This window comes from Drosophila ficusphila, unplaced genomic scaffold, assembly GCF_018152265.1.
Source record: "Drosophila ficusphila isolate 14025-0441.05 unplaced genomic scaffold, ASM1815226v1 contig_414, whole genome shotgun sequence".
Lineage (NCBI taxonomy): Eukaryota > Metazoa > Arthropoda > Insecta > Diptera > Drosophilidae > Drosophila > Drosophila ficusphila.
In genome coordinates this window covers 17,968,489-17,993,174 of record NW_025064328.1, presented here as the reverse complement: position 1 = coordinate 17,993,174, position 24,686 = coordinate 17,968,489, and the positions used below count along the sequence as shown (strand labels likewise).

Here is a 24,686-nt window from a genome sequence, read left to right as displayed (position 1 = left end):
ACTATAAAACCTAGAGGAATCATATGGTTTTTTATGGTTTTTTTTTTTCGTTATTAAAATCTTTAAAGTGACTGGCGCCACTGCGATATCTCTTTACTTTGCAGCGCCACCGTGTTAAGTACTCGAATGGCACTACCCTCGAAATCTATTAAACAATACCTATCAAGGCCTCTCGAGAAAAACCGCAGCCTCAATCAAGTTACAAAGAACCCCCGGGCCAAACACTTCCTCAATACTCAACTGAGAGCCGCCAAACCCCCACTGAAAAACCCTCTAGTTGGTAGCTTCGAAATCTTATCAAGGCGCACGCTTTGTAATGCTATCGAGAACTTCCTCGCCTCGAATTTATGCCCGGTGTAACCTCGTTTCGATCCCCCGTAGCCAATGTGCACGCTTGCTTTTCCCAAGCACGGATGCACTGTAAAAAATTATGTAAAAACTAATCAACAACCGAAAAAAAAGTTCATAAGAACCAAACCATTTCAAATTTCAAACATATCAAAGTATTATTTTAAACACACTTACAAAATGGGAACCTTGAACTGCAAGACTTTCTCTCAGTGTACCTGAAGACACTCTAGGTGGGTGGCGGAGCAAAGTGAAGTGGTGGTAAAAGCAAGGGTTGCCGGGTTTTTGGGGCTAGGGGCAACAAAACGCATTATTTTGTAATTATCGACAGAGTTCTAATAAATAAAGCGTAGCAAGGCCCCACACAAAAGTTTTGGGTTTCTTTCTGGGTTGATGAAATTATGAATGGAGATAAGGTGTGGCATGTGTGAGAGAAGGTGGGAGGGGAGGCGGGGGAATATCCAAGAAACGATTGTAGCGCCTATTCACGCTGTTTTCAACAACACTCAACTTAAAACTACTAGCTTCAAAAACACCCAACTATAAAATAACTCGAGATAGAGAAACTTTAGAAAACACATCGTAACCATCTATAAAGATAAAATGCCATTCTGACTTTTACAATTTCCTGAGGAGATAGTGGGGATCATAAATCTGCGAATAAATCTAAAAAAAATTCGCAATGCGCAATAATTATCGAAATTACATGGCCAAAGGCCACCTTTACATTACCGTAAGCCCAGAAGCACCTGACTTCCAGATATCGCAGTTAAATCTGGGTCCGATTTGATTTACAACCTGACCTGACACAATAACATACAACACCCAAATGGGGAAAAGAGGGGGAAAAGAGGAAAAGGGGGAAAACACAAGCGCCGCCCGCTTGGCGAAACAATAAATTCATTAAATCAAAGGCGCGATTATTAATGAATGTAATAAAATACCAAAGAGACAACTAATCAAACATGATAAATTACCCAACAAAGGCGCTTTCGGGGGGAAGGTAAAGGCTACCGACATACGCCCCTTCAGGGGCGCCGCAAAGGGGGCGGGGGGAGGTAAAGGGGGCGGGACACTCAAAGATGGCAATAGAGGAACAGGCAAACAAACAACGTGAAATACTTTTGTGCCTTGTTTGCACTGTGCCCTGGGTATCAAAGTATTTGTCGTGACAACGTGTAAACATTGGTATGCAATTTAGGTTTGATATTTTGTACTCATTGCCGTTGGTCCCTTTCTGCCGTTGGTATCTGATAGATACAATTATTGATGGCCCGGTTGGCAGATACCACGCCGATAAGGTGGCCACAAATAGTGGAGAAAACAAAGAGAAAACGCTTAAACTGCACTGCGAAAAAGATAGATTATTAACGAAATGCAAGCCCATCCTTTATATGTTTAATAAAGAATTTAAAGTTTTTTTAGATTTGATAGAAACTAAAGCTTTCTGTCCATTTATTTCAGGTGGTGATTTCAGGTGCATTATGTACAGTAGAAGATTACGTAATAATGTCACAGTGTGCACACAACAAAGCCATATACCTAGCTGCGGAAGGAACAGTCTCAGTGACGGACACTTCACAGATACGTAAGTATTCCAATAAATTTACTACTTAACCCCCTCGTGCCCCCAACACCTCAAGTGCCCCACTGCACAGTCCACACTCCACGTCTCCTGTTCGGATGTGTTTTTTGTTTATCGACACGTCTGCAGGAAATGCCTTCACATTGCCATCTAATTTACAATTTCTACTCTTTCTTTTTCTGCTGTGCCCTCCAAACCTTTCACAAAAATACTATATATCCATCCCGAAAACGAAAATATTTCGACAATTTACAGTAGTTTGTAGCTGCTGTTTGTTTGCTTTCGATTTCCATGACAATGGGTTCGGGTGAAGGGGGCGGGGGAGCATTCCACTTGACTTGTCCAAAAGTCGGTAACAACAATAACAGAAAGTGCCACAATTGTTGAATATTTTTCTACTCGAGTTGTTAATAATGTTGCAGACTGTCAGTCAAACGCGTGACGAAAGCTACTTGAGATGCCGCAACAGAGAATGGAATGCAAATGAAGCTGCTTTTAGGGCTTCTATTAAGTACCTCGACATTTCTTCTTTTATGTAACGTATTTCAGAGATTAGGGCTTGTGAGAAGTTTTTGAATATTTAATACTTTGGTAGAAAAGATCTTATGTACTGGAACTCAAAAGAAACAGCTTTCAATGTAATGTATTTCCTACTTCTTTAACTATTTCCCAAGTTATTTCCAACTTAAAGGTTGACCTACAACTTTGAACCAGAGAAATACGTTTCCGTATGCAACACTTATTTGGGCCGCCCGTAAAACGCGTAATTTATTGCAAAAACTGGCAGCAAAACAAAGCATGGCTGAAGAGCAAGAAGAAAATCGTAAAAATTTGCTACGCTTTGGGTCAACTTTCACTGGACGCAACGCAACCTTTTTTCGGCTCTTGCCATGGCCAATTAGAGCCGCTGCAGCTGTTGCCTCGAAACCCCGAAAAAAAGAAACACAAGGACCAGCACGAGCTACGCATCCTCGCACAACAGGATAATAGGAAAGGAAAGGACAATGGAGGTGTTCAAAAGAAGCGGGCAAACTGCTGGAAAATGCAGCAACAACAGGTGCAAAACTATTTTTGTTTGCTGCGAGTGCGCGTGAAAATTTCCAGCTGGTTCGGGACAGGGTCTCGACCACTTAAGGCCTAATGTGCGAAAAGTTCCTTTGTCAATTTGCACGCCCTCTTGGCAGCCGACGACCCTGAAAACTTCATTCATTTGCATGGCTAAGCTCAGGTAGTCGGGGATAATCCCTGATCCTAACCAAAACTAAGCTGCTGCTCGGCCCTCGGGTTTGTCCCACTTGTTTGGCCGGGAATTTCCCCAGCAGATTTACGGCGGTCAGCCGAACCCCCGGTTAGCCGGAAAAACAGCGGTGAAATAAAACAGGGGATGGCTGCTAATGAATCCTGACATCTCAATCAATTTGGGGGAAGCGAATCGAAAGGGAGGTGGCACTTTCACCACCCCAAAAAAAATAAAGAGAAAAGGAAAACAAAAACACACACACGGGAAACCACAACATTTTCCCATTTTCCAAAACAGAAGCGGGCCACACGTCAATAAATCACACGATTTTATTTCAGACCAACAGAAGGCGAAAATTGTTGAGGTGGCTTGTGGATTGTGGATTGGGCTGCGTGGCTGGAAGGCCCCTCGTAGTTTTCCTAGGACCGCAACTGCAACCGGGGACCATAAAACATTTTATAGCTCATCATGTGCGGCCATAAATTTAAGAACGCAATCAGTTCTGGCTCCCCTCTTGTCGGACATCTATCGGATCGGGCTATATAGTATGTTTAGGGCGTTGCCCAATCAACACCTAACCCTTACCCTTACCACGGGATGCGTGTAAATTTTTCCAATTCTAGTCCGATTGCAAAGTGGCATACCTCTAAGCGTTTGTAATCGTATCCTTGATACAACCATGGTACAATTATACAAGGTAGTCTCGTCCATGGTACAATTATACAAGGTAGTCTCGTCGGCAAAAAGCACTCCCTTATTCATTACTCACCACAAGTGCGAGTGAGAGGAGTCTGCGTAGTAAGTGCGAGTGAAACGACAAAAGAGCTTTTTGCTTAGCCCTTAGATGGTGCATGCATGGTACAATTATATAAGGTAGTCCCGTCGGCTGCAAAATCGTTCGGGTTTTTTCCCCCTATCGACCCGAACCCATAGGAAAACACTCTCTCTCTCGCTCTAATTGTAGTGTCGATAGGGGGAAAGAAAAGCCGACGGGACTACCTTATATAATTGTACCATGGGTGCATGGGTCTTAAATTGCTCATTTATAGTAATAGGAGTTGAAGTTTTTAATAAATTAATTTTTAATAGTTTTGACTTTAAAATTAAACGTTGCTTTATTTTTGGATAGTTATTTCTTTGTTTAGGTTCTTAATTTTAAAATAAATGTCAATATTAAAGTAAATTTTTGCAATATCTAAATTAATGTTTCTTAGTAGCTATTAATAGTTTCTCCTTTATATTTTTTGTTATACTAAAATTATCTGAAACGACATGTTAAAAAACAAAAAAAGTTTGCAGCCAAGGGCAGAACGACATCTTTGCCCAAGGGTTAATACTCTGAAAAAATTCGTCCGCACGCGTGCTCATCCTTCAACAAGCACGAACGCACTGACTAAAAAGCCGAATGAATAGGCAGCCGACGAGACTACCTTGTATAATTGTACCATGCTTGTATAATTGTACCATGGATACAACTACATTTAAAGTTTTTCAATTTTAGATAGTCGAAATTTTGACCCCTGTTCATGTCAGACTTTTCCAAGTTTTCAATAGCTTTCATCCGATTTCAAAGTGGCATAACTCTAAATGTTTGTGATAGGATTCTTTAAAAATGTGCGATTATATATTTAAATTTGGCGGTGGTCAAAATTTTGACACCCTTGCATGTCAGATTTTTCTGAGTTTTCAATGCTTTGCTTAGCATTGTTCAGCATCGTTGGGGTATCATCGATCAATAAGATTTTTATCTCTTGAGGTGTTGTATAAATTCCCAAACTAAAAATAAGATTTTCTATGTAAATAGCTTCTAATCACTTTGGTTCTGGCTATCCAAAAATGTTGGCCATTCATTTTCCTTAGTGTTTGGTTTGGCATTACCCAAACCTGTCTTAAACAAATTTGTTAATCCTTTTCTTGGCACCAAACTTTACCCCGGCACCAGCAGGCTTACCTTCTGTGACACGATCGCACACAACCCGTTCCCAAAGAAAATCCCTCAATGACTTTGCCGCCTGGCCCTGAGCCCAAAAACCCAGACCCGCGACGAGACCCAGACGAAGAGGTGCTAATAATGTGGGAAATATTTAGCACCATCATTACAAACATCATTAAAATATAAATAGATGTATTTAACATGAACACCCAAAAGGGAAAACCAGGGGAAAAAAGGGCGACCGAAACAGAAACAGAAAGATGGAACAGAAAGTTCGACTTGGTCGAAAAGGAAATCATGGCTCGAAAGAAATTCCAAGAAATAGCACATGGTGTCTTTTTGGGGGGTAAGGGTATAGTCATTGAACCTATAGTCCGTCTGCGTTCGATCGCGCAGATTCATCAATTAACGCCCCGGGAGAGCGAGACGGGCGATCAGGGACAGAAAGAGACGGAGCGACCCTTCATTTCGGTCCAAGACGTCAGCAAATAAATGCATTTCCGTTGGCCGGCACAAACAAATTTCCAAGAGACGCCGACGACGAAGCTAAAGAAAATGTTGAAAAATTCCCAAACAGATTCGACTGCGATATTCTTTTACCTACCGCGCGCCCAAAAAAAACGAAGAAGACGATGGAATAAAGGGGCTCAAACGGTTAAGAAAACATGGTCAACAACAAAGCCGGACAAGTGTACCGCTTGCCGATCGTCAGTTCGACAGTTTTTGGTCAATTGCTTCACTCGATCGTCCGTCCGCTCGGCTTGGCTGGAATTGGTTGGGAGTTTTGGAAAATGAGAGATACACATACGTATTGCCGGGGCCTGCATTGATTTCCACTTAACGCTTCAAAACTCAAGTGGACAAGTTCACTGTTCAAGCAAATGCGCTTTCGTTCCTGGCTCTCTCTGTTCCAATATTATTGTTTCCCACAGTTGGTCAGAAGATATTTAAGCGCCAATTTGATGTAGTTTTTCTTGTCCCGGTAGTTTTTCCCCTTCATTTCTTCCCTTTCTTTCTGGCCCGGTCAAGTGTCCCCCTTGAATTTGAATAACAATGCCGTTCGGCTCGTCTTCAAAGCTGGCTTTCTTTCCCGAATTCTCCCCAGACCTTTCCCGGCTTCGATTTTGGTAATGAGCGATTGGTTCGTTTGATCTTCGGTTGGCAGCAAGGAGCCGGGTTGTCAGCAATTACGCACTTGACGGCTAAAACCGGGCTGACAATGGAGCTCCAAGGAGCCGTTCAATAGGGTTCAATGGGGGGCTAGTCAGCCAATCCCTTGGAAATCGAAAGAAAAGTTCTCGGAATCTGTAATTGTCTAGCGTGGGAATAGAGCTGTGACCAAAGCGACATCGTTTTATGGGAGAGAAGACGATAATTTTGTTGGAAATGAGAGGATTCAGTTAGGAAAATTATATAATTTTAACTCGTATTAAAAGTCAAACTATTTGTTCTATTAATTATATAAAAATATTGAGTTCGATTTACTTCTAACTTTTTGCAATTTAATAGAGCACCCATTCGACAAGAACAAATTCCTCACAACAAGAGTTGTAAATGGGAATCACTTAATCACCCAAACCAAAGAAAAAGGGTTGGCTTTGTTTAATCCTTCGCCCATCCTGAACCCCGATAAAAACAAAACCCACCGAGTTTTTAGATAAACATGCAACCGAATCATGTTCTAATCAATAAAACCCACCACATGCCCCATCGCCGCCCGATTATCTGTGAGATAATCGAGTCCAGACCCATCTCAGACCCATAACTGTAGCACACTCCACGCCGCACACCGTTAAATTGTGCATTTTACGAGCCCAAAAACAAAAGCAAAGCCAAATCCAAAGCCAGAACCGAAAGGCCATTAAAGAAATGCCGCGGATAAAACAAAACGCCGCCGATCAGCGATCACCGATAGCTATTCCACGATCAGTGGGGCAATAAATTCATCAAACAAATATCGCTTTGCCTGCTGATCGACATGAATATTAAAAACCACAAACTATAATCAGGGCATTATGATCAGCGCCGATCGTCTGTGGGTCCAGGAAACATATCAATCTCTCTAAGCCACCGTTCTGGCCCTTTTTCCTGTTTTTTTTTGGTTTTGGTTTTGGTTTTTATTTTTGTGGTGCAAGCCATTAACTGCCTGCAGACGACCTAATGGACAAGATCTTTCGTCACTCCCAGAATGGAATTTACCTTTTTGTGTTCGCTGCCGCGCAGAGACGATCGATCGATAGATCGACCGACCTGATCTGCTGTCGCCGATGTGTTGTTGATCCCTAAATACCCCTTAAATTGAACTTAATTCCCCCACACCGCATTTATCATCATTTATATCGGCGGGCCCTTCCGCTTTTTTTCGGAGGAGTTAACCCTGGTCCTGAGTGGCGAGATACGCTATCTTTAGGGATGTGAAATTGAAGTGGAGGATCAGGCATCTGTTGTTAGGAAAGGATGCTTGGGAGCTGCTCTTGAGTGTCCTAAATAATTAAAGAACATACATAAGTTGTTTTACTGTACATTTAAAGTTGAGAAAAGGTTACATATCAGGAGATAATTAAATGTATGTTTAATTTGGTATGTCAATTGAAACCATTAAGCTCTATTAAGTTTATTTACTATTATACCATCCATCCATTATTATACCCATCCAATTCGAGTTTGAATAATAGATTGCTTGCTCCAAAGGATTGCTTTCTAATTCAGAGTGTAAATGCATTTATTTTTGGAAGCCCCCTTTCGGCCAGCACATGATTCACATCCATCCCCCAATCGATAATCTCGAGTGTCTGTTCAATTGATTTACCCTAATTTATTTTAAGCATTCGCCAGCCGAATCGCTTCCCAGAACAAAACGTTCCGTGTCATTGGGCAGGAAATGTCGCAAGCTCTCGAGGCTTCGGGGCAAATAAATAAAAATCGTAAATAAATTGTGGTCAAAGCCAAGACATCTGTCAGTTGATCATTGCGGCAGAACGGAAATGCATTCATTTGTCGGTTGGCTTGTGCCGGCCAAATAAATCAATTCAGTTGGCCAGCAGCGGAGTCGCCGACTAAGATGGCTCCTTCATTCTCATGAATTCTTTTTCGGCGCAACTGCCACTTTCCAATTACGTAAAGTCTTTAAGGGAAAACGAGTGGAAAAGTGGGGAAGGAGCTGGGGATGGGGATCGCGTGCAGGTATGCAAATTCAACTGGGTCCTGCAGTCGGAATCGAATCGAGTCTCACTACCGTTTAATGAGCTTGCGATGGTAATGGTATAGTGGCTCACTTCGCATGACTCAAACTCGAACTTCAAACGGCTGAGTTCCCCCTCCCCATTCACCTCCTTGGTTTTTCGGGCATGCAAATGGGTACTTTAATCATAAAAAACCCGTGTATTTTGGGCAGTTGTTAATGGCAGGAGGAGTCGGCTTGCGTGTCTTTCGGCCTGTTCTCCGTGGCACGCAAGCCAGTTCCCCCAGAAGAGCCCCACCTCGTCCATTTAATCCAAGTATCTGTTAGATGACAATGCGTGCCTGCCGACACCTTGCCAGCTACATTTGTAGCGCTGGTAATTGTCGATTGCGGGGGCAAATTGCCTTTCGATTGGCACACAATTTACCCGCTGACGTAACCATGAACTTGGCTTCGGCTTCGGGTCTAGACCACACTCAGACGCCTTGGCCGGAACTGGCATTCAGTCTTGGCCTTTAAACGAGGCCTTTAATAGAGTTATCCTGGTGCCGATCAGGCGGCACATAAAATGTTCTCTTATCTGCTTATTAAAGGGTTGCTGTGCCGCGAAACAGGATTCGACCGTCGTTTTGGCCACATAAACCAAAATTAAGACTAAAACAGAAAGGGTTTCCGGCCGTTGACCCAAAGTATTGGGGCGAAGATTAGCAGAAATTATTAAACGAGTAGGAAGCGCCATTAAAACAGAAGACAAAGAAGGGAATTAGCAGAATGGAGAAGGTCTAAAAGGAGTAAGAAGGAGTAGAAAGATCGAAGAACTGAGAAAAAGATACTTATATACTTCGAAAGGAAGTTCAATACACATACATAGTACGAATTAATAGAGGATACAAAAACCTTTACTAGTGAGCATTAAATGATAAATCAAATAAATATTAACTTTTAAATAAAAGTCAGTTTTAAGTTCAAATATTTACAAATTATATTTTCAACAAAATGGAGTTTGTAACATTTCCAATTCATAACTGCAAACATAAATAAAATTGTCCAATGCGTCGCCATTGAGTCCGATTTCGCATAAAATTTTCCCATAGCTTAAGTGACATGCTTTTCGCCATAAAACATGAAAACTGAGCCTAGGTAACAACTGCTCAGTTTAGGCCTTATTACAGGTTTATTTTTCCAACGAATCAATTTGCGAATATTCCCAGGAAGGTGGAGAATAAGCAAATAATTCAAAAAGAGTTGCGATCCCACGTTTTTTACGAGCCCTTTACACCTGAGGCCTTAATTAAGTCCTGGCCGAAAGTACTGGAAAAGGAGATGGCCCAGGCAAGGATCTCTGGAAAACAAACAAACAAATGTTAAAGCCGAAATAATGACGCGCGAAAAACAATAAAACAAAGGCACCGAGGACCGAAAACTGAACTGAAATAATGTTGGCTGGCGAAAATGACAGACAATAAAAGTGGGCTAGGAGCCAGGGCAAAACCCAGCTGGCCGCACTTGGCACCTTTTTGGTCCGATCCTGTTGGCCACACAGCGTCAAACGGCCAGCCGGGCGGACAAGGACATGACGTTTTTATTATGCCCAGCGTCTGACTTTTGCTCTAGGCCAGAACCTAAAAAAAAAAAGAACAAAACGAGAAAAAAGAAATACGAATTGCAAGACAGACGGCGCCCTGCCGAGTAACCCTAGACCTCCTCTACATAGATCTCTCGGTTCTGGCCCTAAACTTTTGTTTTACGGCCCACGGGCCAAGGGAGCGTAAATCAAAAGGTGTTATCCTTGGCGCTCGGGGGGATTCAGGGTGCTAGAACTGCACAAGCCATTTCTGTTCCATCTCTCTCTCTCTCGCCGCTTTGGTAATTTCAGCTAATTGATGGCCTCATTACAGGGCTCGGAGTCCCTCGGACATGTTAATGCTGCTCTCTGTTTATCTTTCAGCCGTTCGAAAGGATAATTATGTTGTAAGTGGTCCAGACACGCCCGCCCATTTGGATCCTGCGCCAAAGTAAACAGCTTATCCCGATCCGGGAATATTTGGGTGGTCCCACTTGAGTCGCCAGTCTCAAGAAACTGGAAAAGGAAGGAGGGAAGGTCTGAATTTGTAGTAAAATATTCTCTTTTGGGGGTTTTGGTTTCTATAGATATTCGGAAACTATTTTATAAAGCTTTCCACGCAACACAATTCAGAAGTTTCCTATCAAAAAATTCCTTTAAGATTAAAGCTGGCTATAAATTCTTTACCGCTTTTTATGGATTGAAAAATCAGCTCCCAGTTCTGAAAGCCCAGTTTCCAATCCATAAATCCCGCCAATCAACTGCTAATGTCTTTCCATTTTGTTAAGTAATTAGAGTACCGTTTCGGGAATGCGCAGATAAAGAACATTCGATTTTGAGCTCTTAATTAAAACCGCATAAATTTGCCACTCTATTTGGCGAACAATAAATTTTGCGCCGCCCCGAAGTGAGCGGAAATTCAATTACAAGACCATTGCGAGACGAATTTGTGGGAAATTAATTCGCGATATTTATGGAGCTGTGCCAAAATCACCCCATACATAACCATAAAGCCGGCATTATCTGTTGTTAACCCATTAGTTGACAAATTTTCGCGGGGCCAACACTCCGGGCGATCGGCGTGGCACCCACGCAACTTCCTCGAGAATTACGATCATTGGCCAATCGATGGATATTAACACCTGTCTGCATAAATCTCGCGACAACTATATCTCAATTTATGGTGACGTAATCAATGCTTCTGCATCTATCTTGGCCATAACTCAGATCGCTCGCGTGCGTCGCGATCCGAGGCGATGGCAAATGTTAATGGCCGGGCCAGCAGAGTTCGGCAAAATAGAAAAATAAGTGATAAAAAATGAAACAATTCAAATTGTCACAATAACTCAGCGAGTTACGATCAAAAGGAAGCCAGCAAAATTTTACTGTTTAGTGGCGGCGACTGTTGCAACTGCAACTGCAACTGCAAAAGCAGAGTGTTAACGTTAACCCATTAAATGGGATACCGAAAAGCGTAAACAAGTGACGGCGACTGCAGCCGTCGGCAAAATTTATGTGGACCGGGTTGACAATTTTTCCAAGTAAATTTTCGGGTGGTTCGGTTTTTGAGGCTCTGTTTTTTTCACTCTTGGGTTGGACCTGCTGTTGGCGCATTAGCCGGGCCATTTCAAGTTGGCTAACACGCAGTTTAAACGGCTTGTAAGTGACCACGTTTGCACTTAATTAATAAAGTCCGCAAATCCGTGCCACACTCTGACTTTGTTGCCCATGTTGCAACTTGGGGCTTGATTTGCGTTTTCGGGTTGCCCGCGTCCTTGCTTAGATAACACTGCAATTAGTGTAGCTCGCTGCAATATATTCTTGTGTTTATTTTAATAAATTGCCATCGAGCCGGGCGGTTTAACTTAATTAAATGCCAGTTTCAATTTATTTTCCATTTACTCTCCCTGACTGCCCGACTGGCCGGAGTGCCAATGAAAGCGAAACCGCAGAAACAACAATATCGCCGCCGAGTAAATAAACAAAAGCGGGCTCTGGAAAAAAATTGCTTTTGCGGCTGATGGAACTATCAATGTAATTTAACATTCATTCGCCGCCAGCAGCAATTAACTGTAAATAACTTGCGGAGCGGGCTGCGTGTGTGGTCTGCAAAAAGAGTAAATAAATAAAATACCGTACCTCCTTCAGTATCGACTACAAAAGGCGGCCTTTATTGCTGCCCTTGTCATCGATGTTGTCCGCAGGCCATTCGATTGATAAATGCCCGGGTGTATCGATAACAGCAGCAGCGGGGGGCCCTGAAATAACAGTACATATCCAGGATGAGTAATTTTATAGCTGAGAAAGATCAGTTGTGAGTCATTCGATTGTAACAGACAGCGAATTGATTGGGTTTCCATTAATAAAATAAATTAATTAGTAGCCTGAAGTGACGTGTTCAAGGAAATGACAAAAGCGTTACGATCACGTAAATGTCTCAGAACACATTTATGAACTCACTGCTAACTCACTTTACTCAGAAAACTACAAGTTTGCACTTCAAACACAAAAAACTGGAGCAACATCGAATGCTTTTAGGCTTTTACATTTTACGGTTATTTTAATCAAATTCAACAAAAATTCTTGAAACGGTCTCGCTTATAAATTTTATCTCGAATTTTTCTATAATTTTAATTGCTTTTTCTTGATTTGGTGGACCACAAAATTCAATCGGGGCAACATAAATTATAAGCAAATAAAACGCCGTGTAGAGTCCAAGATATGTGACCCAGAAATGGGCTGCGAGACTCCAATAAAAGAAGAGATTTTCTTTCACAAGAGTTTCTGGAGGGGAACCACCCACATGAAGAGCAGAGGGAATACTCTTCTCTACCACCTCTTTGCACTTGAATACACTGGGAAAAACTACAATATATAAAAATGTGAATTCGAAATAATTATTGCATGATAATTAAGAACGAAATATCATATCAGGTTTTGACGATGCCATCAATGATGGGTGCTTCTTTTCTGGAGATCTAAACTAGCTATACTTTATCCCCCTTTTTTCTCAGTGCATGTCTACTGTTGTGGGGGCGACAAATCGTGCGCTAATTAACTCATTGACACCGTGGCCTCTGCGCCCCTTTCGCCCCCTGTGCCCCAATGCACTGCAACCAATTCCCGGGGGCAGCGATTCGAGTGGCGTCAGTGGAAGAATCGTGCGTAAAACCCGAGTACGCTCCACATTAAATGGCGCTAATTTCGTGGCATTCGAGCTGACTTTGGAGCCGGCCAGTGGAAATGGAGCTGGAACCAGAGTCGAGGTCTCGTCTGCAGGGCGTGCCAATGCAATTAGCGCTAGTAGTGCAATCCGGGTGTGGAGCGGGGAGCGGGGAGCGGGGTGCGGAGTCGAGTGGAGGTCGAAACTGATAAATGGCTGCAAGTTGAGGTTTGTTTTCCTTTGGCCCAGGCCCAGGGCAGTTTGTTTGCCGCTCTCCGCTTACAAAACAAACCGAAATGCCAGCCGCGGCACCAGGCGAGCAAATAAAACGGTTTCTTCCAGGAAACGTGACAAAATCGTCAATAACTGGCGACCACTACACGTATACTTTATGCCGCGCATAGTGACTGCAACTACGGCGATTCCGATGACGATGCCAATACCAATATCCACACTTAAAACAAAAACAAAAACAAAAACAAAACTAAAACGCAAGCCAATACCAAAAGCAATACCGATGATGACCAGGGCCACTAGTTGCAGCATGTGACAAATCGCAGTTGTTTGTTGACGTTGCAGCATATGCAAAATGGAAAATGCAAAATGCAATTACTTAGGGCCGAGTGTAATCTAAGACGCTTTACCCAGACCCAGACTCAAAACGCAAGACCCCAGACTACAGACCCCAGTCTCCAGACTCCAGAACCCAAAGAGCCCGACTGCAGTCGTCAGCGTAAAAGTTCCGGGAATGCAGCCATCGAAGTGAATGCCTCAGACGACATTCCTGGAACTATTGGGACTCCTAGGGGCAATGATCTGGGGGAAGTTACGCTCCAAAGCCAAGGATAACATTAGGTTTTTACATTGATACAAAGCCAGCTTGGAATATGCTATAGTTAACCTGCAGAGATTTTGTATCGCCTGCTTCTAAAATCTAAGTTGCATTTCCGGTCATTTGTTTGCATTTATTTAAAGTTCAACTCTGTAAATCTCCTCCTTAAATCATAAGCCGACGTGAAATTCTTTTCCGCATAAATAAGCCACACAAGAGTGAAAGTAGAATCTGGAAAGTAAAATCGAATAGGGCTAGTCCCGCCCGATAAATATGCCACGGAAATGGCTCTTGATTATCATAGAGATCGATAAGCTGCGATTTATGCTATCAGGCCGGGAAGAGATGAGAGTTGGCAACGCCCACCGATCTCTTGGCCACTATCCACACAGATCCCATAACTCAAACCGGAGTTGGAGGCGAAGACCATGCTGATGGAATGACAAAGTGATCGAGTCGGTGTTAACCATATCCATATGTACACGGCTGGATCGTAAAATTTTTTCCGAGTTTCGTTTCTGATGAGTTTCGTACATGTGCCGCAATTACGAGGCATTTTGACGCCCCGGCTCGTTGGCGAGATATCTGATTTTTGTTTTATTTCGATTCGGTTTTGATTTTAGGATTTTGTTCATGCTGTGCAGTTTAGCATTTTATGATTTTTTAATTTTATGTTGATGAAGCTCATTGCTTGCATATTTGATTAGCGATTCGACCGTTGTTTCTGGCTGTGTTTTTTATGGTTTGTTTGCTGGCCGGGTTCTTTGTTTTCCTGATCATTCCAGCATATAGTAATGCCTGATTCGCTCGTTTTAGGCTTCCCTCTGAGTGTGTCATTTGTTACATATTCCAGCTTTCAATATTATATATCAAACCCTGTGTTTTTACGACCCACAAAATAAAGCTGTGCGCAGCTGGTGGCCCGTTTCAAAAACTGAGATATTTATAAAAACTCAGAAACGAATAAAAGCAGGAAATTATTAACTGATGTTATGATATATGAGGGTTAAAAAACAGCTAATAATAAAGATTTTAACAAATTCGCAATTCACCCACCAGGTACGAAATTCGTATCGTTTGTTTATGGATCTGCGCCATTTAGTGACGTCAATAATATGACGTCGCAGCCTTCATTTAGTGGAAATTAAATTATGGCCAACAAGTCGCTATCGTTCAAAGCCATAAATACCAATAAATTAGAACGACCGACCCGCTCGAAATTCTATATCCATCGCTTTACTTCTCAAAAACAAATCACGCCCCCATTTCAATCGCTATCGATAGCATCTGAAAACGCCTTTCGTTGGCTTTATTTTGCCATATTTATGCTGATGCACTTCTCTGTTCGAACGCCCTTTCGAAGCCAAACGAAACGAGACGAGACGAAAATTCCACTCACCATGACTAATAACTTAATTAGAAACTCGGCAGAAGACGAAGATTTGGTTGTTAAAATCTTAATAACATGCGGCAAAAATGCGACCCGATCGTGGCTTTTTATTGAGTGAAAAACAAACCCGTAGCGAAGATCTCTAAAATATCCAAAAAGATCGAGGCCCATAAAAATTCCGAAGCCTAAAATGCATTTGATGGCTTTTTTTGGGAGTCGGCGGATTGTGTCGGGTAAATAAAAATAAACATTTGGCTTTTCTAGTTTGGGGCTTATTTTCGGAGGGGCAGCCCACTAAAATCAGATGTTAGGAATAGGAACCCTGCCACTTTCAATGTCAAAGTCATTCGGAGTTCAACGATATTGGCTCTTGACTGTTGGCTTAACCAAGCCGTCAAGACCGCAACAATATTACCGTTGCTTATCTGTACATCTAGACCCTCGATGGACTTGCACTTCCTGCTCGGCTGCGAAATCAAGTAGGCAAATATGTCACAATGGCGGTGGATCGAAGTTTGCCTCCAGGGGGCAAATAAAAAGGGTACTGTAACCGAGACTCCAAGTGGCAGTGCACTGAGGGAAAAGTTTTATAAAATTAACAGTGAAACTATAAATTTATTTCAAAGTATTTTTCAGCATGCATTCCTCCTTGTACCACAAATACTTTGTTTAAGTATTTCTGAAGACAAATTAGTTTATTCTAAAAGTATCGTATATAGCCTTTATGTCTGTATTTGAAGGATATCATTTTTTCTCCCAGTTTTCAACCAAGTGCGCACTCACAAGTGCAGCCTGCCTGCGGAGGGTGCTCCACTGGTTTGTGCCGTTTGTGTCGCCAAACTAATGAAATCAATAAGCCAGTCGAGCGGCCGGGCCGTGAATCACAAGAATAACAACGGAGGGAGCTCCCTGGGGCAAGAGGCACAAGTGGCTGCCACCGGCGGCCAAAGGTGTGAAGCACAGAGTCACTCAAGCCCTCGGCTTGCCTCGGCTTATGAAATATGAGAGCTACGAGCTAAGAGCCAAGAGCCAAGAGCCAAGAGCTGAGAACCCAGAGCCCAGAACTCATAGCCCGGACCAAGACCAAGACCAAGCGACTCTTGCCAAGAATTTGTGTGCATAAATTTAATTACTGGCAGAATGGCAGACGACTGAGACTGAAACTGCGACCGGGGCCGAACCCAGTCACCTATCAATCTAACTCGAGTGGCTTTTCTCCTCGTGTTGCCTTTTTCTTTGGCTTTTCAAGTGCTTTACTTATTAGTGACTTTTGTGGCCGCATCCCTCGTCCTCCCCGCCGAAGTTCAATAGCCTGCCGAGGCCAGATACAGATACTGTATCTGTATCTGTATCTGTAACACACAACGCCAGATACTGCGGATCCATCTGCGGACTTACATTGTTCGTTTATAATTAGCGGAGAGAGCATGCGCACCTTAGCTACTTGACTTTTAGACGTTTAATGCATTTTCAGACTATTTTGGGAAATTGTTTTGGTCTTTGAAATTTCAGAAGACAAATAAAACAACGCTTTCAAGAAGTCAATGTATCAAGCCATGAATGAAGTTATTCCTTTGACTAATTTAGCAATCCATAAAAGACTTTGCAATCCAATGAGCTTAGTGTATATGAATATATATGTAGGATGCTAATGTGTTCCCGTTTCCATTGAAGCATTTTATGTAGATAACAAACGTTCGTTAAGTAATATCCGCCTATGCACGTGGCTTGTCTAAGGTCAAAGTTCGAGTCTTGTACACACCTGTACCTAAATGTTAATGATAAACCCCCTTCCGTTTTGGCACGCTTAATCACTTCGACGAAAAGAGCCATGTTTGCCTTTAATTAAAAATGTTTTTGCCCGCCAAATATTTACATCAATTAAAACGCTCGCCAAGCTGATTAACTAATGGCATTAATTTGTTGTTTTCGCCTTTGTATTTTTCAGAAAATATAACGATAGTCGGCTTCCCGGATTATCTGAACAACGAATTCAAAATAGCACTGCACGCAAAAGAAACTCAAAGATATTTGTGTTTCAACGACAATTGGAGATTAGTTGGCATGGTGAGTATGTTGTAAATTTGAGGGTTCTCCATTCACAAAAAGAGAAGTGAATCACTCGAGGTTCATCCCCACAATAGATAAAGCACATCGCCAAGATGAAAGGGAATTTCCTCACGATTTGTTTATGGATAGATAAAGTTTATGGCATCTTGGGCAAGCAAATTGCCCGGCAATAGCCATAATTATATGCTCGACAATATTTGTTCTGCCGGTATATAGATGCTGATATAGCCAAGGCCCGTTGCAGCGATTTTGATTGCATTGCATTCGTACTTGACAAAGTGCAAAGCGCCAAGCGTTTTCCGTTTTTTCCGTTTTCCCCGGCTTAATTTTTATGCAAACTAACTGTACAAACACTGTAATTTATGACATGTTCCACATAATGGCTTTATGCAAACGATCGCTTATACGACAATACCCATATTACGGCGACCTGGCCAAATTGTCAGCCACAATGGGTGAAAACCTGTTGCGGTTGCACCAAATCTGTCAGCGGGCCGAACAAAATATTTATTACAATATTTTTGTAATTTGTAATTCGAAAATGCGAACAATTTCATATGCAATTACGGCCGAATGTGGCACAGATGTGGAGATACGTTTACGCGGCGTATGCGTGATATCGCGTGGAGCAATTGATTGAAACTGTTTGGGGGATCGATTCGGTGGAAATGGAAAATCAAATTTTCGAGACATTGTAACAGTTTCGCGGGCCCGTTTCAATGTCAGCCGTTGAAGTGCCGGCACTCGAGGTACGAGATTTTCCATCATAAAAATCAAACAACTCGCAATTGACGGTTTGATATGTCTAATCAATCAGTCGGATGACGCGGCACTTAATCGCCGGAGTTATGTGGTAATTGCGAAAACATTTCAATGTCCTTTCCCCCACTCTCGCAGTACAGTTAGTTAGCTAAACCGCACTCGAGCTCTGGGCAAACAATGGCCCACCTAAGGTCACTTGTCACTCTAGTGCGGTTCTATTGCTGTTCTATTGCTTTCGATTATGACCGCAAAATCCATGCTGAATTATTGTGCAAACAATAACAGTGATTTACACGCCATTCGATATCTTAGGCGGCTTTTCTCGGGAAGGTTAATGTGTGGGCCGAGGTCGCTAAGTCGGGATGTGAGTCACATATTGATTACTGCTCGATCGCTTCTCGAAATAGAACGACTGTGTTTACCCCAAACACTCTGGCGCACTTGACCAATGGTGAGAAGCATCTCAAAAATAGCAATTAAGAGCTATAAATATGCGAGGGGCCAAGAGCAGCAGTCCGTCGCCAAATATGGCACAGGTCTTAATTGCTTGGGAAATGTTCCATCTGCGTCGTTCGCAACACTTTGGGCCGCAATCGCCGCGATCTGAGCGATCAGATCGGACCGCTGATAGCAGAAATGGCCAACACGACAGCAACACGCGCTCAAACTTTTTGATGGAGAGGCTGTGAGATAGAATATAGGTTCATTAAGTACCCTGGAATTATCAAATTCATTTAGCTTATTAACAATGTGGAGCAGATTAACAATCAATCGTAAGAACCATTTCCTCAGACTTCGATATAGTAAAAAAATCTTAAAATTACCAATACTCCCATTGCCTATAATTTTTGTTTATAAAATCACAGTTAACCCACTCAGCAGAGAAGAGCAATCTTATATCCCCGAATAAGAGAATCCCAGGGTATTGGAACATCCAAGTCATAAGCCGCGTTTCACTTGGTTGTCGTTTCGAGATTTCAAGTGTTTTATAAATAAACAGAAGGCAGACTAAACGTTCGCTCCTCACACGATGATGTCGCTGTCATCGTTGTCGATACGCGTATCAGAATATCCACATCCACCACAAACAATATACTATACAACACCTTGTGGACCTTTTGTTGGACGGAAACGCCGCTCATAAATTGCATGTGAAGTGCGCGGAAGCTAATCGCCATATATCTCTATGTATCTTTTCCGATTGCAGAGGGAACTGCGAGATACCTGCTACTTCAACGAGACCATCGTGCACGGTTATTTCGTGTTCCGTTCCGTTGTCGATCTGCAGCGACGTGTCGGGTTCACGCACCGAGGTAAGCCTGTGGGGCCCAAGAAGAGCGTCAACGATGCCTGCTACATGTTTAACAAGATCGATGCCGAGCAGTTCTACCGCCATCACCACAACAGCAACAACAACAACAACAACAACGACAATGGCAACGACAACAGTGGCAGTGGCAGTGGCAGTGGCAGTGGCAATGGCAGTGGCAGCAACAGCAACATTCGGAAGCCCCCGCGCAACAACAAAAACAATCGCCACAAATCGAATAACCAAAATCAAAAGTTGCAACAGCAACAGGAGCATCATGGCCATAATAATAATAATAATAAAGTTATTCTTAATAATAGTAGTACTAGTTTAAGTAGCACTAACAAAAAGCAATTAGCGATAAACCGGCAGAAGCAGCAGCAGCAGCAACAACAGCAGCAGAAGCAGCAGCAACACCAGGTGCGACATCATCACAATGATCCATCGCTGCTGCTGCGACGACAGCAACACGAGAAGAAGCAGAAGCGACGCAAGCAACAGAAGCAACAGCAGCAGCAACAACAACGAGTATCAGCTAGTCCAACGAAGCGAATGTCTGCCACAACAACAGCAACTATTGCAGCCACATCCCCGGCAACAGCAACAGCAACATCCACAGTAGCAGCAGCAGCAGCAACAGCATCGCTGACCACAGCAACACAATTGTCAACAACAGCAACACTGAGCAGCAGGCGCAAGGGCAGGCGAAGAAAGGGCAAGGTCAGGCCGAAGGCACAGCAGCAACAGCAGTTGCAGCTGCTTGCCACAGCAGCAACATTGCCGTACACCGACGACACCCTCTACGGCAGCAGCAGCAGCACGGGCTTTGAGGACTTGGAGCCCTACAACAGCAGCAGCAGCAGTTCCAGTTTGGAGCCCTGGTCCACCTGGTCCACGATCGATAGCTTTAGCGGCAGCGGCAGCAGCACAACAGCAACATCTGAAGACAGTATTAGCAGCAGCAGCAGCAGCAGCAACTACGACGCCTGGGCCACCTACATCACCGAATTGGAGGCCGAGGCTTCGGCCCAGACGCCCGAGATGGGCGGCAACGAGACCGAGTTGCTGCAGTACGAGCCCGAGTTGGTGGACGATTCGTATTCGGAGGCGGAATCCACAGCAGCAATCGAAACCAAAGCAACATCAGCAGTAGCGGCAACAGCGGCCACAACTACCTCGACGGCGGGATCGCAGCTGGTGATCGAGCAGACGCCGCTGGCCAGGAGCAACACCAGCAACATGAGCAACACAAACAACATGAGCAGCAGCAGCACGCGGGCAACACCAACGGCAACCAGTCAGACTGAAAAAATGCAGAGCACGCAACAGCCAAGCAGGCGTCGCAGCAACAGCAGGGAAAATCCCCCGGAAAACTCGGGCAATTCCAAGATGTTGCTGGCGGGCGAGAATGAGGTGAAGCCACAGCAGCCACGCAAGTTGCTCTGGACCCTGCAGCCGCCGCTTGCAACACGTGGCAGCACGCGAGCAACTTCGTTGGCAACTCCCAAGCAGCAGCAGCTACCCAGCACTCCTGCAACAGCTGCAACAGCACCCCAGCAACATGTTGCTCCTTCGCTCTTCAGCGTGGACAAGAACATCAACAGCAACCTGAACAACACGCTGACGGAGGCATCGCCAACGGCAGCGACAACATCCAGCATTACGGCGGCAACAACCATGAAGAAGCCCGTGCGGAAGTTCACCCGGAAGCTGATGGCCACGCCCTACCACCAGCTGACCTACGTGCGGAATGCGGGCGGGGACATCGACATCGACAACCTGGACAACATCAGCGTGTATCCCGTGGTGTACGATGGCGACCTGGAGGGGAATGGCGGCACCAACAGCTCCGACGGCGGCTTCAGCGGCTTCCTGCCCACCTCGACCACTTCCCATCTGACGGAACCCATTCGCATCGGCATGAACAGGATCAGGCCGAACAAGACACTGCACTGGTTCACTCACCAGAGATTCGCGTAGTAGTTAGGGACTAGCAATATTTGGCTAATAGCTCTTTGATTGCAATTCTACTATCGGTTTCACTTCCATAGATAGAAAAATTCTTTCTTATTACTTTTCCAAACCAAATTTAAGAAATCCGAAATGGAGAACAGAAGCTTAAACAAAAAGTAAACTTTTCAATTCAAATTCAAAGCAATATCTGTGAAAGTGAAATCCAAAGCAGAACTGCTAAAGAGAGGCATACCTATACTCAGTACTCAGTTTTCAAATGAATTTAGGCAAAAATAAATGAAGAAGAAACACACTTATGGATAAATATTTCAAATTTATAATGAACTGATACATATATATAAACATATATAGAACTCGATATACAAAGGAGTTGCTTACTGTTCAGTACCTCGACTCAGACAGGACTTTGCACTTGCACCACGCCTAAAAGCACACTGCACACAAGCGAAACCGGAAGCGGAAGCGGCGGCGGGCGCAGAACCGATAACGATAACTCAGGCCGCACTTCATCCAGTAGCGAGTACAGTGAAGACTCCACCAACTGCACTCGGGAGGCCGCAGTCAACGAACTCGCAGAACTGCTACATAGTTATAAATGAAAAGACAATAAGATTTTTATTTACGAGTATGTGCTATATAAACTAACAAAGAAAAAAAACAAATGATGAACCGAAGCGATAGCGATAATCGAAAACAAAATGCTAAATTGTTGAAATGGAAATTATGAAAGCGCGACATTCAAGTGCAAGCAAATAAACGTTTCGAATGCACTGAAAAAGCGTAGCAAACTTTTGATTTACTAAATCAATTAAATATATTAGCAATGAGAATTAATAAATACAAATGCAAACAAAAATCGATATATATTATATACATATATGCATATATTTTCAAAATTTTATAACGAACCAAAAACCAATTAGCAAACAAATTTAAAAAATCGAACGGGAAACGAATGAAGAAGTTTTTTAAATTCATACGCAAGCAGAACTAAGAGTCGGTAACGATAACGATAACGATTACGATAACGATAACGGTAACAAATTCGCACAGCAAAACACTTCCAAAAAAGAAAAGGTAAAAACTAAATATTAAACAATTTTACTAGGCACAAGCGATCGAAATTGGGCTAGATGAACGAAAAAGAAGAACTCCATTCAAAATAAACCGAATTTTTTAAGCAAATACAAAGAGTTGTTGAAGTGGTCAGCATGGAAAATTGATTTTAGGGCACAGATTGCGGGCAATATCCAAATTGGAGGGCGGATGGAAACAAATTTTGAGCAATGGAAAATTTTAAAGAACTACTAACGTATGTATCCGGATATGTACTGCAACCAAACACCAAAATTCACACTGAATAAGCAACGTTATATTCATTAATTGAACAATTGAACAACTAAGAAACTAAAACTACAAATTGAATCAAAATACAGCAAAAAGAAACCAACTGCTGCTTTTCTACATACGAATATATATATATAGACACATATAGGCATATGTGAACGAACATGGAAAAAGATATGCAAAAATTGTTTCTCATATATTTATATTAATATTTAAAATAAATAGTTCAAACATATTAGCAAACCAAATATGCGAAATTAAAACAATTTGAAGGGAAATGCGTAAACACAAAAACCGAAAACTGAAGCGTCAAGTTTATATGTAGAGATATGTATGAATGTAAATTTAAAGTGAACAAAGAAAACCCAAACAAAAAGAAGTTAAAGCAAGATGCTTAGGTGAAAATTTAATTAGTGTGTACTTAAGACAAGAAACCATTTAACAATTGAACGATTAATTATTAACTTAACTAGGCATTGAAGCAGCACTCAACTAAATAAAAACCGAAAACGAAACCGAAACCGAAACCGAATCGAATCCGGAACACAGACACACAACTTGAATTGAACTACTGTACTTATACGTATGCGCGTTGCTGTAATATAAACAAAATTCTTATGTTGAATCGACGGCGAAGAGGGAACTCGATTAACCGATGACTATATCTACCACAGCAGAAACTATTTATTTAAACCTATATCGAACCGAATCAAATCGAAACGAATCGCGTCGATTGGAGTGGAGCGGGGACCGATTGTCATTTGTCATTTGTAAATTCATTTGCACTTTTCTTTCTACTAATTACGTTTAATTAACTACTTAATCATACGCCTAAGTTAACACTTCTACCATTGTACATTGTAATATGTTTTAATCCTAAGCCGAGCATTAAATGTAATTATTTATGTATAAAAGCAAAATGATTCTTTCGCCCATGTATAACACCTGCGCCACCCCCACTCTCATCCACTTTCTCCCAAGTCTGTCTCCCCAACTCCCCAACTCTATTAATCTCTATCTTATATATACGACTATATAAACGACTATTTAATTGCATTTCTTTGTATTAAAACGAGTAACAACACACTAGAAATTGAATAAAAAGCCTCAACAAAATATTCAACACTTTTCATTTCTCGTTTAAGTTTGCTTCATTTTCAAAACTATTCTCAAAATGCTCAGTTGTTTCCTTTTTGTTGGTTTACGAATGTGTGCGGAGAAATCGTATAAATAAAAAATATATATAAATTCAAAGCGACTTTCGTATTTATTCCTAAGGACTGAAAAGTAAGTAAGCTTGATTTTAAAGCTCTAGAGTTTCTTATCACCTTTTGCCGTCCGCCAAAGAATAATTACATCAGAGTCGTTGGTCTGGTCCTCTGATTTCGTAGAATATCAATTGCACATTCCTGGCCGTGTTGGAGGGACATGTAAACTGCGGTCAAGAACAAGATAGGTGGTCCCCGCCTCCAGTGACAAATGTTCTCCAGGGCGACAATGCAAAGGAGTCGACCACCGACGCAGAGTCCTCTGCAGCGAAGGCTCCTCCTGGCCAAGATGACAAATCACATGTGCTGACATTTGACATCGGTGCTGGGGGATTAACATGTTATGGCCGGGGCCCTCGACTCCTTCGGGCAGTAAAAGTGTTGGCCAGCGCCCATGGCAAACACAGTTATTATGGGACCCGCTGATGGAGCTCCTCTACGAGCGGGCTCCTCCTTTTCATGGCCAGCAGACCGTGGACAGACCACACAAGTGGCCAAGTGGCTTCTGCTTTGCATAAATGCCCCAGCCTCCTTGGATTCCAGCCTATCTCTCCGCCGGCGGCAGCCTCCTCCTCGGTGGCTTGTTTAATTAAAAAATTAAGTTCCAAATCCCAGACCATTAAAAAGATTTTTATTTATACCTTTTAATTTCATCAATCGTTGCGACGGCAGGTGCCGTCCACATCCACATTCACATCCATATCCATATCCATGTTCCCG

The 24,686-nt window shown here is 42.7% G+C and overlaps 1 protein-coding gene across 4 annotated transcripts in view; it reads left to right on the top strand.

The window, feature by feature from the left end:
* The window catches only part of LOC108093904 (homeobox protein 13), a 58,165-nt gene extending 34,213 nt beyond the window's left edge, over positions 1–23,952 (top strand). For all 4 annotated transcript variants that reach the window (XM_017194263.2, XM_017194266.2, XM_017194265.2 and 1 more), the window contains 3 exons: positions 1,813–1,936; positions 17,185–17,303; positions 19,276–23,952. In XM_017194263.2, coding sequence (XP_017049752.1) covers positions 1,813–1,936; positions 17,185–17,303; positions 19,276–21,357 — 2,325 coding nt within the window. In that variant the 3' untranslated portion in view covers positions 21,358–23,952. The remainder of the gene's footprint in view (positions 1–1,812; positions 1,937–17,184; positions 17,304–19,275) is intronic.
* The last annotated feature ends 734 nt before the right edge of the window (positions 23,953–24,686 follow it).